General features: G+C 46.5%; 1 protein-coding gene across 1 annotated transcript in view; it reads left to right on the top strand.

The window, feature by feature from the left end:
• Positions 1-13,107, top strand: part of LOC124006088 (regulating synaptic membrane exocytosis protein 2-like) — a 324,465-nt gene that overhangs the window by 236,421 nt on the left and 74,937 nt on the right. The window contains 4 exon segments of the mRNA XM_046315851.1: positions 548-655; positions 5,080-5,208; positions 9,104-9,271; positions 11,549-11,661. Coding sequence (XP_046171807.1) covers positions 548-655; positions 5,080-5,208; positions 9,104-9,271; positions 11,549-11,661 — 518 coding nt within the window.

The raw sequence follows: 13,107 nt of genomic DNA, 5'->3' as shown, positions 1-13,107 counted from the left end.
CGTCCACAGAGGTAACTCCCCCATCTCACTTGTCCCCCCTCCACAGAGGTAACTCCCCCATCTCACTTGTCCCCTGTCCACAGAGGTAACTCCCCCATCTCACTTGTCCCCCCGTCCACAGAGGTAACTCCCCCATCTCACTTGTCCCCCGTCCACAGAGGTAACTCCCCCATCTCACTTGTCCCCTGTCCACAGAGGTAACTCCCCCATCTCACTTGTCCCCCGTCCACAGAGGTAACTCCCCCATCTCACTTGTCCCCTGTCCAGCCCAGCATCCCAAGATGTATCCCTTCCTCTAAAACACCACACTGGGAACTGAGAACCTCAACTGATATCAGAGGTTGTCCTTTAAGTGGTATCTCTGTGATAGTTGTCTTGATAGTAGAACGTTTAACCCATATAAACGATACTGGGATCTCACTCACACTGACAGTGGTTGCATTAGGGTGAGTAGGTGCATCCCCGAGCCACTAGGGGACACTGTGGGGAGTTTGTACTGTGACTGTACCGTACTAGGGGGGTGATCCAGTGATTCTGTTGTGTACAGCAGAAGCCTGGACCCCGGCTATGACATTGACCCCGCCTCGTCTCAGTACAGCTCCTCCAGTAGAGTGGACCGGCGCAGTGTGTCCGATGACCACCACTCACCTGACAGGTAGATACCCCTGTCTCACACAGCTTGACACAGCCTAACACAGCCCCACACAACCTCACACAGCCTCACACACCAGCTGCTGCAGACAACACAACCAACTGCGACTGACAGGGTTCCAATCCGGGTTGTCTGCGAGCCACAAGACTGTGTAACTGTTAGACCTCTGAGCTAAAGCCTAGGCATTAGCTCGGGAGCTAACCCAAATGTTCAGGTCTCAGGCACCGTTACTAATCACATGAGCTTGGTTTCACTGAACTCCCTCTGTTACACAACCTTACACCTGTTTAATCTCCCTGATGCTTTCACACCTACAACTGCTATACGGATGTCTCACCTAGTGCTCACAAGTCAACCTGTCCCTTTCCCCAACCTGTCCATTTCCTTAACCTGTCCCTTTCCCCAACCTGTCCCTTTCCCCAACCTGTCCATTTCCCCAACCTGTCCATTTCCCCAACCTGTCCCTTTCCCCAACCTGTCCCTTTCCCCAACCTGTCCCTTTCCCCAACCTGTCCCTTTCCCCAACCTGTCCCTTTTCCAATAACTCCAATCTCCTCTCTGATGTTCTGCATTAGGTGGATCTTTAACTAACCTCTTCTCTCCTTTGTGTTCAAATCGTGTTGCCTTATGAATACTGAGAGGGGATCATTAACTCCGGTGCTCAGACTCATTAGAATCAACAGCTGTATCCCAAATGGCACCCTATTCCCTATAATAGTATACGACTTTTGAACATGGCTCATAGGTTCAAGATTCAAGTTTTATTAGTCGTAACGGGATACACATGGTATACACCGTCCACCGACTCCACAACAACAATAACAAATAAGAAAAGATAAGCATAGGGCTCTGGTCAAAAGTTGTGCACAATGTAGGGAATAGGGTGCCATTTGTGACACATCCTGTGTTTGTGTTGTGATGTTCCTTCCTCCACCATACCTGAGACTATAGAAATAGAATCTCTAGAATGGACAACCCCAGTCAAGTTATAACCCTTCAGTGTACTGTCAAATTGCTGTGGTCTGAGGGGCCTTCCCCATTCTAGTCATGCTGTTTGTTCCACTATAGCACCAACACCAGCCCAGTGTCTCAGACATACGGCTCAGCCTTGGCACAGTTCTCTTCTCCTTACTTACCCCCTCCCATCATTCAATTAAGTTTATTTGATATTTCTGAGGCGAGGATGGCTGAGGTAGCCTAAATCAGGGCCAGACACAGGAAATGCACTTATCTAGATTGTGTGTGACACAGTTGCTCACTAAGACTGTATTTCAGCTTCCCCTTAATCAACTGCTCCTGTTATTTATTGAAAACAGTTGAAAATTAGGAAACAGGAAATGAGTCATGGTGTGCATACCAAATGGCACCCTATGCCCTATAAAGTGCACTACTTTTGACCAGAGCCCTATGGGTCTTATTATTTCATTATTTTGGGGAATTTACATTTTTTAGAGGTTGTTTTATATTGCCTATGTGTTATTTTGTTTTGAAATCCAACAACACATTAATGTACTTTTGTTTGTTTTTCATTTTATTTTGTAAAGTTATTAACTAATGCAGAAATTAATGTACAGACATTTGGAGAGTTAGGGGGCTAGTCCAACAACATACAGTAACTCCAACAACATTCAGTATCTTACACGGTTTGGATTGAATCCACTGGGACTGATGTTGGTTTACAGCAGCATGTGTGTTACAGTACAAAACAGTAAATTAGGAGCGCCTCATCATGCATCTCAATGGGATTTCTAACCTGAGGAAGGACTGCACCAATATCATCTCCTCTTCCATGGCTGTACTCCTCCCTTCTCTCCTCCAACACTGTACTGCCCCCTCTCTCTCTCTTTCTCTCTCTCTCTTTCTCTCTCTCTCCTGTGTCTCTCTCTCCTGTGTCTCTCTCTCTCTCTCTTTCTCTCTCTCTCTTTCTCTCTCTCTCTTTCTCTCTCTCTCCTGTGTCTCTCTCTCTCTCTTTCTCTCTCTCTCTTTCTCTCTCTCTCTTTCTCTCTCTCTCCTGTGTCTCTCTCTCTCTCTCTCTTTCTCTCTCTCTCTTTCTCTCTCTCTCCCTGTGTGTCTCTCTCGCTATCTCTCTTCTTCTCTCTCTCTCTCTCTCTCTCTCTCTCTCTCTCTCTCTCTCTCTCTCTCTCTCTCTCTCTCTCTCTCTCTCTCTCTCTCTCTCTCTCTCTCTCTCTCTCCCTTTGTCTCTCTCTCGCTATCTCTCTCTCCCGTGTCTGTCTCTCGCTATCTCTCTCGATCTCTCTCTCCCTGTGTCTCTTTCTCTCTCTCGCTCTCTCTCTTTCTCTCTCTCTCTCTCTCTCTCTCTCTCTCTCTCTCTCTCTCTCTCTCTCTCTCTCTCTCTCTCTCTCTCTCTCTCTCTCTCTCTCTCTCTCTCTCTCTCCCTTTGTCTCTCTCTCGCTATCTCTCTCTCCCGTGTCTGTCTCCCTGTGTCTCTTTCTCTCTCTCGCTCTCGCTCCCTCTCTCTCACCCTGTGTCTCTCTCTCGCTATATCTCTCTCTCCCTGTGTCTCTCTCTCTCCTCTTGTCTCTCTCTCTCTCTCTCTCTCTCTCTCTCTCTCGCCCAGTGTGTCTCTCACTCTCTCTCTTTCTCCCTCTTCTCCCTCCCCATTCAGCCCCATTCAACCATGTCTCTGTTCTCTCCCTTCATGTCTCGCAGCCATTTTCTCACCCTACCTCGATCCAGACGCTGTCAACCTAGTGATGATCATCAGAAGGAACCCAGGTAGACTCTTACCTGGCAGTGCATGTTCCTCCCTCCATCACACCCTCCACTTCACCCCCTGTCTGTCTGTAGGAAGCTGCTGGCCTATGAAGCTTCAAGCCTGTGTTGGTTTAATGTCAATGGCGCACAAACCTATCCACTTCACATCCCAAGCCAATGCCATTGACGACACAACGTGTGGTGTGGTGGGGTGGGGTGTGGTGTGGTGTGGGCAGCCAGGTATATATTTCCCTCTTCCCAGACAAATATACTGTATATGCATAAGTGTAGTGTGTGGAATTTTGTAGTCATTAGAATGAAACAGGTGGGCCACTCCATGGCCCATATACTCAGAAAGAAAAGATGCTATCTAGAACCTAAAGGAGTTCTTCTGCTGTCCCCATAGGAGAACCTTTTGAAGAAACCTTTTTGGTTCCAGGTAGAACCCTTTTGGTTCCAGGTAGCACCCTTTCCCCAGAGGATTCTATATGGAACCAAAAGATACAGAATCAGGATCACTCCTCATTTCGGCTTCATAAACACATACATTTCCTCTCTCCACATACTTTTCATACATTTTCCAAAGTTTCATCATTGATTACGTATCTTTACTGGCAGACAAAATACATAGCCCGCTATTTGTTATCTTCGATTGTACCCTGAGATATACCTCAAAGAAACTAGCCTGTCAATTGTCTGAAATGGATGTGTCCTGTTGTTTTTTCTGTTTGTGAAGAGTTGTCCAGCAGAGGTAGTTCCCCTGCCCAGTGCCCACCCTGTGTTGTAACACTGTATATATCACCATATGAGTCCTATATATCCGATATGCACTCTTTATGGTGGCTACCCATCCACAGTGGTCAAGGTGGATGTTGTGTTTGGATCAAACCACAAGAGAATAGTAGAGGTACAGAGAGTTGGTGCGCCCCCATCAACTGTCCCCTTAACAGTCTTCAGAGAGTTGGTGCGCCCCCATCAACTGTCCCCTTAACAGCCTTCAGAGAGTTGGTGCGCCCCCATCAACTGTCCCCTTAACAGCCTTCAGAGAGTTGGTGCGCCCCCATCAACTGTCCCCTTAACAGCCTTCAGAGTGTTGGTGCGCCCCCATCAACTGTCCCCTTAACAGCCTTCAGAGAGTTGGTGCGCCCCCATCAACTGTCCCCTTAACAGTCGACAGAGAGTTGGTGCACCCCTATCAACTGTCCCCTTAACAGTCTACAGAGAGTTGGTGCGCCCCCATCAACTGTCCCCTTAACAGTCTACAGAGAGATGGTGTGCTCCCCCCCATCAACTGTCCCCTTAACAGTCTACAGAGTTTGTGCGCCCCCATCAACTGTCCCCTTAACAGTCTACAGAGAGTTGGTGCACCCCTATCAACTGTCCCCTTAACAGTCTACAGAGAGTTGGTGCGCCCCCATCAACTGTCCCCTTAACAGTCTACAGAGAGATGGTGTGCTCCCCCCCATCAACTGTCCCCATAACAGTCTACAGAGAGTTGGTGCACCCCTATCAACTGTCCCCTTAACAGTCTACAGAGAGTTGGTGTACTTCCATCAGTTGTCCCCAACTGTCCCCAGGGTCATGTGAAAACCGGGTTCCTTCCACAGGTTCATGACCTTCTCTCTCTCTCTCTTTGTCCCACCTGACCAACCTGGTATTAAGGTATTCTTAAAACACACATTGACTCCCTCTGACCGCTCTCTTTTCGCCAGCCGCAACCACCGCATATCCAACATCAGTCGAGAAGAGGCTGTCAGGTTACTGCGCTCCACTAGGATGTCCCGAGCCCACTCAGAGGGCGCGTACTCCTCCTCTGCTTCCGTCGACTATGACTACAAGAGGTATTCACATTACAGTGTCTCTACGTATATATCCACAGTCAGCCATTTTGTGGGTCTTTTTCTCTGTAGTCGTCTGTATGACACTAAAACATTTTCTATGTGATTGTAAAAGGTGATGAACCCCACTTGATATCCTGGGTGATATCCTGGGTGATATCCTGGGTGATATCTGGTTCAGGAGCATGTCATCACAGCTCTGCTCAAGTTGTGTACTAGACCCATAAACCACACAACTGCCTCCAATTACTGTGTAATATAGAGGCTGCTGCGAGCTCTCGTGTCTCCACATCGGTTGTGACACATGTATCGTCCTCTGTTGCTGTTTTGTTGTCATGCCTACTAGTCTACCATCAGTGGTAAGATGACAAGTTGTGTTTGTGATCAGTGGTGTCCTGTTTGTATCTGGGTAAATAAAGGCTGGCTGGTCATTGGTAGCTCTGATGCTCAGCTCTGCAGGTAATACTGTATAAGGGCGGCATTGAACAAAAGGACACATGGCCTTTTGATGCTGCTAGTGGTAATGGGATGTTTACCTTTCCTTTATTAATGCATGGTTGTCTCTCTAACATTACCTCCACCATCTTGGATGGCCTGGATCATTATCAACAGTGGTTAACTGAATGTCTGCAGTTTGATTTGATCTGGCTCTCTCTGTCTTCAAACCATGTCATTGTCATTGTGATGAAGGCCAATATGGCCGACAGGTCAGTACCACATGAGTGAAAGATATTTTTATCTGAAGACGAAGGAGAACTGCCTAGCCATTTCTCTATGCTGACTCTGAGGGTCTGTCTCTTCTGTCCTGGACCTGAGTGACTTTCTCTATGCTAAGGGTGCTAAGTATGGGAAGCTCAGCACTGTCCCATGCCCAGGCTGTTCCAGTCCTATGATGGCCTAGGATCAGGCTTAGGTTCCCCCCAGTGCGTGTGCCAAGCCCAATGTTGTGATGTGCCAGTTCAGCGGGCTGGGCCAATAGTGCACTACGTTTGACCAGAGTTCTAAGGGCCCTGGTAAAATGTAGTGCACTAAATAGGGAATTGGATGTAATTTATGCAACGTCACACTCTCAGCACCCCCTGGAGAAATGCTGCAAATATCTCCTCCTGGGCTCCCATCGCTGCCATCTGGCTGTCAGTCAAAAACGACACATCGTGCATTGTCTCTCCAGGAGAAAAAAACTATGAGTCGTCAGAACTGAGGCAGCGCAACTGACTTTATTAAAGTGTCACAAAGTTTCCCTGAGCGAGGCCGCGGACCAGATAGCTTCACTCTCTCTGTCTGTAGATTGGCAGGGAGATGAATGGTTCTCACATCCCATGGCAGTAACACAGTCACAGAGGAGAGGAGAGGAGATGTCCCTTCCACTCCCATTCCAACTGTGTGCCTTCTCTTTCTGCTATAGTCAGAATGATTAGGAGAGAGACAGAGGGAGAGGGAGAGGGAGAAGGAGAAGGGGGAGAGAGAAGGGAGAGAGAGACCGAGAGGGAGAGTCAGAGAGAGACAGAGAGGGAGAGACAGAGGACGAGACAGAGAGGGAGAGAGGGAGGGAGAGACAGAGAGGACGAGACAGAGAGGGAGAGACGGAGAGGGAGGGAGAGACAGAGAGAGAGAGATGGAGAGGGAGAATCAGAGAGCGAGGGGAGACAGAGAGGGAGAGACAGAGAGGATGAGACAGAGAGGGAGAGAGGGAGGGAGAGACAGAGAGGACGAGACAGAGAGGGAGAGACGGAGAGGATGAGACAGAGAGGGAGAGAGGGAGGGAGAGACAGAGAGGACGAGACAGAGAGGGAGAGACGGAGAGGGAGGGAGAGACAGAGAGAGAGAGAGATGGAGAGGGAGAATCAGAGAGCGAGGGGAGACAGAGAGGGAGAGACAGAGAGGAGAGACAGAGAGGGAGAGATGGAGAGGGAGAGATGGAGAGAGAGAGAGGGAGAGACAGAGAGAGAGGGAGAGTCAGAGAGAGAGGGAGAGTCAGAAAAGCGAGAGAGAGACAGAGAGGGAGAGTCAGAGAGAGACAGAGAGGGAGAGTCAGAGAGAGAGGGAGAGTCAGAGAGAGAGAGAGAGAGAGTGGAGTGGCTCAGAGCCCCGGGCGAGTCGCTGTGGCCCGTGCGGCCCCTGAGAACAGGTCCCTGCCAGCACAGTAGATCTAGACAGTGAACTTGGATAGATGCCATGCTTCTCACACTGTTGGCTGTAGAACTAAACTAAAGTATTTGACTGTGTCCCGAATGGCATCCTACTCCCTTTACAGGGGATTACTTTTGACCAGGGCCCACAGGGTTAAGATGGCAAGTCTATATTGAGTGGGACCTCATATTGTAGCTGCTTCAGTAGATGTATAGTTTTAGCAGGAGGAATGCAGTGGGAGACAAGGTAATAACAGTGTAGATGTTACAGTAGATGTATAGTTTTAGCAGGAGGAATGCAGTGGGAGACAAGGTAATAACAGTATAGATGTTACAGTAGATGTATAGTTTTAGCAGGAGGAATGCAGTGGGAGACAAGGTAATAACAGTGTAGATGTTACAGTAGATGTATAGTTTTAGCAGGAGGAATGCAGTGGGAGACAAGGTAATAACAGTGTAGATGTTACAGTAGCACCGGTGCTGTAGTCGATCTAACTAGAGTTTTAATGTTTCTACTGTGCAACAAAGGTGTGCAACGTATTATCAGAGTATGTACTAACCACACCAGACTTGGGCTGTTTGAGTTATTATTTTGACCGTGTTGAAATCCCAAGGGAATATCCTGAACGGAGAGAGAGAGAGAGAGAGAGAGAGAGAGAGAGAGAGAGAGAGAGAGAGAGAGAGAGAGCTATGGTGAACTACAGTATCCATCCCAACACACCTCTAGTAAGTAACAAGTCGTTAGATTCCGATCTCCTTTACTGTTCAAAGCCATAAGTCTCTGGACATAACGACCTGAGGATCGTAGACCACGAATGATTATGATGATGGTCACCATCATTAAAGTCTCAGGCAACGTAAGGTCGTTCACTGGCTGATGAAGTGTCTGTGTTGCAATTGGCTTGTCTACAACTGGAGTGACCGCTGTGTTGCAATTGGCTGGTCTACAACTGGAGTGACCGCTGTGTTGCAATTGTCTGGTGTAGAACAGGAAGCAGGAAGCATAGCCTTTGCTGGACAGCTTTTCACTCTAACATTTGCTATCTTACTGTGCTGCCACCGTGTCCTCTGTGTTGGTGTTTGTTTTTGGCTTCGCAAATGCTGCTCATGTCAGATGTTAATCCACATCTGGAGAAAATAAGGTATTTTTCTTCATGAGCATTTGCAATGACAATGATACAACTAACTGATGTGACCTGATGTTCAGATATACACATGCTATTGAGAGGTAATGACACTTACTGCCTATGAAGACGCTTATGGAAGAACACGATACGAAACAACAGCAAATTCATGTTTTTATTGTACATAATGATACTGTGTAGATTTTCTTGTGTATGTATGTGAAATGCATCTTATTCCATTTTTTTTCCCAAACTACTTCAGTGGCAAAAATATATGTTATTTTTCCAACTAGATTTCAGTTACATTTTACAATGGCAGGGCGGAGACAGCTTTCGGCATGTACCTTGCAGGAGTATAGTAAGCTGGTAGGCTGAATGGAAACCAACCAACACATGCTAATCCACGATTCTCTCACATCTCACCCAGTGTCTTTCACTCACAGACAGATTCCAAAGGGCCTCCCACTCACTCAGTCACCTACCACAGATGAGGGACACATTGTCCCCTGCCTGTCTCTCCCTGTCACACCTGCTATGGCCCTATGGGGCCCAGTCCAGGGACCCAGGGCATGCATCACTCTGCTGTATCATGGCACCTGATCATCAGCAGCAGCTTCCTTCCCTTCTCTCAATAACGTGTTGCAGGAACCACGGAGTCGTTGACAGGCATGTGTATCACAGCAGGTCCAGGTCAGCTGACCAGCGTCCCGCGCTAGAGCGCACCACCACGGAGCGGCCCGACTCCGCCCTCATGAGGTCCATGCCGTCTTTACCCTCCGGACGCTCCGCCCCTCCCTCACCTGCCTTAACGAGGTGACCAGACAGACACATCTACAGGAGGCTGGTGTCACTATAAATCAGACGATGGCCTCATTGTAAAAGCTGGAATGGAATTCATGGATTGGAATCAAACACATGGGTTTGATGTGTTTCATACGTTTCCATTTCTGCCATTGCAGCCGTTACAATGAGCCCGTCCTCCGATTTCTCCTCCCACCAGCCTCCACTGCATAGCTACTGCCCCACCAATCCAAAGAACAACCAACAACCACCACCCACCCCTCTCTCTGCCTGTCTCACTGCAACCAACCACCAACCCCCCACCAACCACCCAGCATCCAATCAGCATCCAGCCAGCTCACCACTTTATCATTTACTCCGCCCCCCCTCCTAAAGCAACGAATGGTGCTGCATTTCCTTCCCCATCCCAGACTGGTAGTAGACTAGATAGTAACTCATTTTGTTTTTGGAACACACTACTTATACACCACTTTGACTGAGTATAGTAGTGATGGATCACCATTGTGCTTTTCTTTCTTTACTAACATTACCTGTTATAATCCTGTAATTACATTTTTTATTCCAGTTGTTTTTTTTCTAATCTTTTGTAGACCGTCAGATTGCATGGTCGCATTGGTCCACATTGGTCCACATTGGTCCACATTGAACGAACGCCCATGGGTGCTGTCCTCACTCTTTCCTTGCAACTTAATGGGTCGAGTGAAACATGCGATTCATCACCTTTGTTGCAAAACTGATGCTACATTATCTCTAGCATGTCATGTGCCAAATGTCATTGTTTTGATGGGTTTTGGAGTTCATCAACTGGTAGGTGCTGACATGAATTAGAAGGAACCCAGATACCCTGCTTTGGCCTACACCAGATATGCAGGATTTATTCAAATCAGTCAGCAACCTAAGACACCAGTAATCAATATCAGCCATTTTCAGGCAATAACCTTTAGTCATTCATGTTTAGCAAATGAAGTATTAATTCAAGCTACTGTATTTGATGCTTCTGCATAGCCTGACTTCAACACATATCAGAATACAGTGTTTAGCAGACACAGATGCTCAACACATATCAGAATACAGTGTTTAGCAGACACAGATGCTCAACACATATCAGAATACAGTGTTTAGCAGACACAGATGCTCAACACATATCAGAATACAGTGTTTAGCAGACACAGATGCTCAACACATATCAGAATACAGTGTTTAGCAGACACAGATGCTCAACACATATCAGAATACAGTGTTTAGCAGACACAGATGCTCAGACACAGATGCTCAACACATATCAGAATACAGTGTTTAGCAGACACAGATGCTCAACACATATCAGAATACAGTGTTTAGCAGACACAGATGCTCAACACATATCAGAATACAGTGTTTAGCAGACACAGATGCTCAACACATATCAGAATACAGTGTTTAGCAGACACAGATGCTCAACACATATCAGAATACAGTGTTTAGCAGACACAGATGCTCAACACATATCAGAATACAGTGTTTAGCAGACACAGATGCTCAACTGGCAGATGGTGTAAAAACATAATACAAGTCTTATGGGAGAAATAATATCTGTTGAGAATACGTTCAATACAATAGACTGAAAAAATATTCTACAGAAAGTAAAAGGTAGTTAGTTATTAAGTTGATCAGTTAATTGATCAGGTAATTGACCAGGTAATTGATCAGGTAATTGATCAGGTAATCGATCATTTCATTGATCAGTTCATTGATCAGGTAATTGATCAGTTCATTGATCAGGTAATTGATCAGTTCATTGATCAGGTAATTGATCAGTTCATTGATCAGGTAATTGATCAGTTCATTGATCAGGTAATTGATCAGTTCATTGATCAGGTAATTGATCAGTTCATTGATCAGGTAATTGATCAGTTCATTGATCAGGTAATTGACCAGGTAAATGATCTGTTTTTTGTCCAGCTTTCACCGATCCAACAACATGGCAGCTTCCCTGGTTGAGCATGGACATGATTGTACACAACATGTCCAAGTATATATGTGAACTGACATATATATGTGTTTGATACTATTTTTTTCTCCACGTTTGGTTCATTACCAACCCCAGTAGACAGTAGTAGTTTGTCTGTTTGATGTGTTGCTGTTTCTTCAACCATCCTATCCTCTTACATAACAAAGCAAAGCACACTGGGAAATGTAGTCCGTCTGCTTGTCCGGGGCCTTCCAACCAATCACAGGTCATCTCTGTGCCTGACCTCTGATCCTTGACTCACCCAGGCTGTACCATTTTGTGCCCCCCCCCCCATGTAGGGCGAACCCCCGCAGCGGATCGGCTCAAACCAGCCCTACCAGTACCCCCATGTCTGACAGGAGAGGAGGTCGGCAACTACCACAGCTTCCACCCACAGGGACCAAGGGCAGAAGTAAGTTCTCAGCTTTATTTTCCATGTCCAGCGCTGGGCCTCTCTGGTTGCTTTGGTTTGGTGACACCTTAAGGCTTTTCTCCATTGGTCACTATGGTCACTTACTTTGGAACAGGTTTGACTTTGATTGAAGCATCTCTTTGTCAGAAGCAATTGTTTCTTGTTATTTCCTAGTCTTTACCTGGGTATGGCACCTTAAGATATTGGTTATTTTGTGCCATTAACCTCTGAGTGGGAAGAGACTCATAGCAAGTTTAACAGATACTGCTGTCTGTGGGTTCTCTCTGGTCAGTTGCTCATGAACGACAGAGCTTGGCTCAGAATTCCTGTGTCTTCTGTTTTAGTGAGTTTGTTGTGTGTTCTTATGGTCTCAGCACTCTACATGTTGTCAGTGTTAACCGGGGTGTCCTGTGGAAGGTTTACAACATGCATTGTAACCTTAGTCAGTGATATTGGTGATATTGTCTCTTCATAAACATTTTTTATTTTAACATATCTACTTGGTTCCTTTTTTCCATCCCTTCCTCAGAAGATGGAGAAGAAGGAACAGAACCTTGTGAAGGTCCGGTAACATAGAGTGTAGGTTTGGTCTTTCACAGGAGGTGGAAGTTAGAGAACCCCCCTGTGAAAGGCTGAATCTGTCTGCAACGGCAGGGACCAGGGTCCTGTTCAGTAGAGCACATCAAAACCAAATGTTTTACAATGAGAATCTAGATAATGATTCTGTGTTCTTATTGGATATTGATTCTGTGTTCTCATTGGACAAGTTCAGAGAGCACCTCCCTGTTTCACTACGTTTCAAAAGGTTTCCTCCCTACTGAACAGCCCTGATTTACAGTGGTCCACAGCACCCCCTGTCCTGCTCTATGTTGCAGCCTGTGTGTCTCTCACTCCCTGACTGTGTGACCTAGCAGTCCTGTGTCCTAGCTTAGCCTCCTAGTCTTCTTCTGGTTCCTACACTGGGTCAGTGTTGTCATCTAGCATCGTAGCTTCCATGTTTTTCAGTTGTCATGAGGTCTACTGTAGTTTTGTGTTCTATGTTGAACAGTCCTCAGTCTCGTGTTATGACTTCAGAGTGCTCAGGTGAGACGTGTCACTGGGGGTTCTGGCGTGGACACGGTGCAGTAGACTCTTTGTGTTTTAAACGTGTGATTCCGTAACCAGTGTTGTTAGTAGTAAAGTCATTTATCCAGAAGCAAAGTAATACATGATTCACTTTTTATTGAGTCTGGGAAGGCTATAATGTAGTGCCCTTAACTGTCCCTGGTACAAGAGGTATAACTGAGCTGCATGCAGAGCGTTCATCTAGTTCCTCCTGTACTGTGAGACTATCTCCTTAATGAGGAATCACAACTACTACAGACAGCGGGATCCTGCTTCTCTTACTGAAGCTCTTCAGGGTCACAGACAGAATGACATCTTAAACTGTTTGATTCTTCAGCACAA

The sequence above is a fragment of the Oncorhynchus gorbuscha genome, linkage group LG19, assembly GCF_021184085.1.
Source record: "Oncorhynchus gorbuscha isolate QuinsamMale2020 ecotype Even-year linkage group LG19, OgorEven_v1.0, whole genome shotgun sequence".
Classification (NCBI taxonomy): domain Eukaryota; kingdom Metazoa; phylum Chordata; class Actinopteri; order Salmoniformes; family Salmonidae; genus Oncorhynchus; species Oncorhynchus gorbuscha.
The sequence above is the reverse complement of the archived record's forward strand: the minus strand, read 5'-3'. Positions and strand labels throughout refer to the sequence as shown.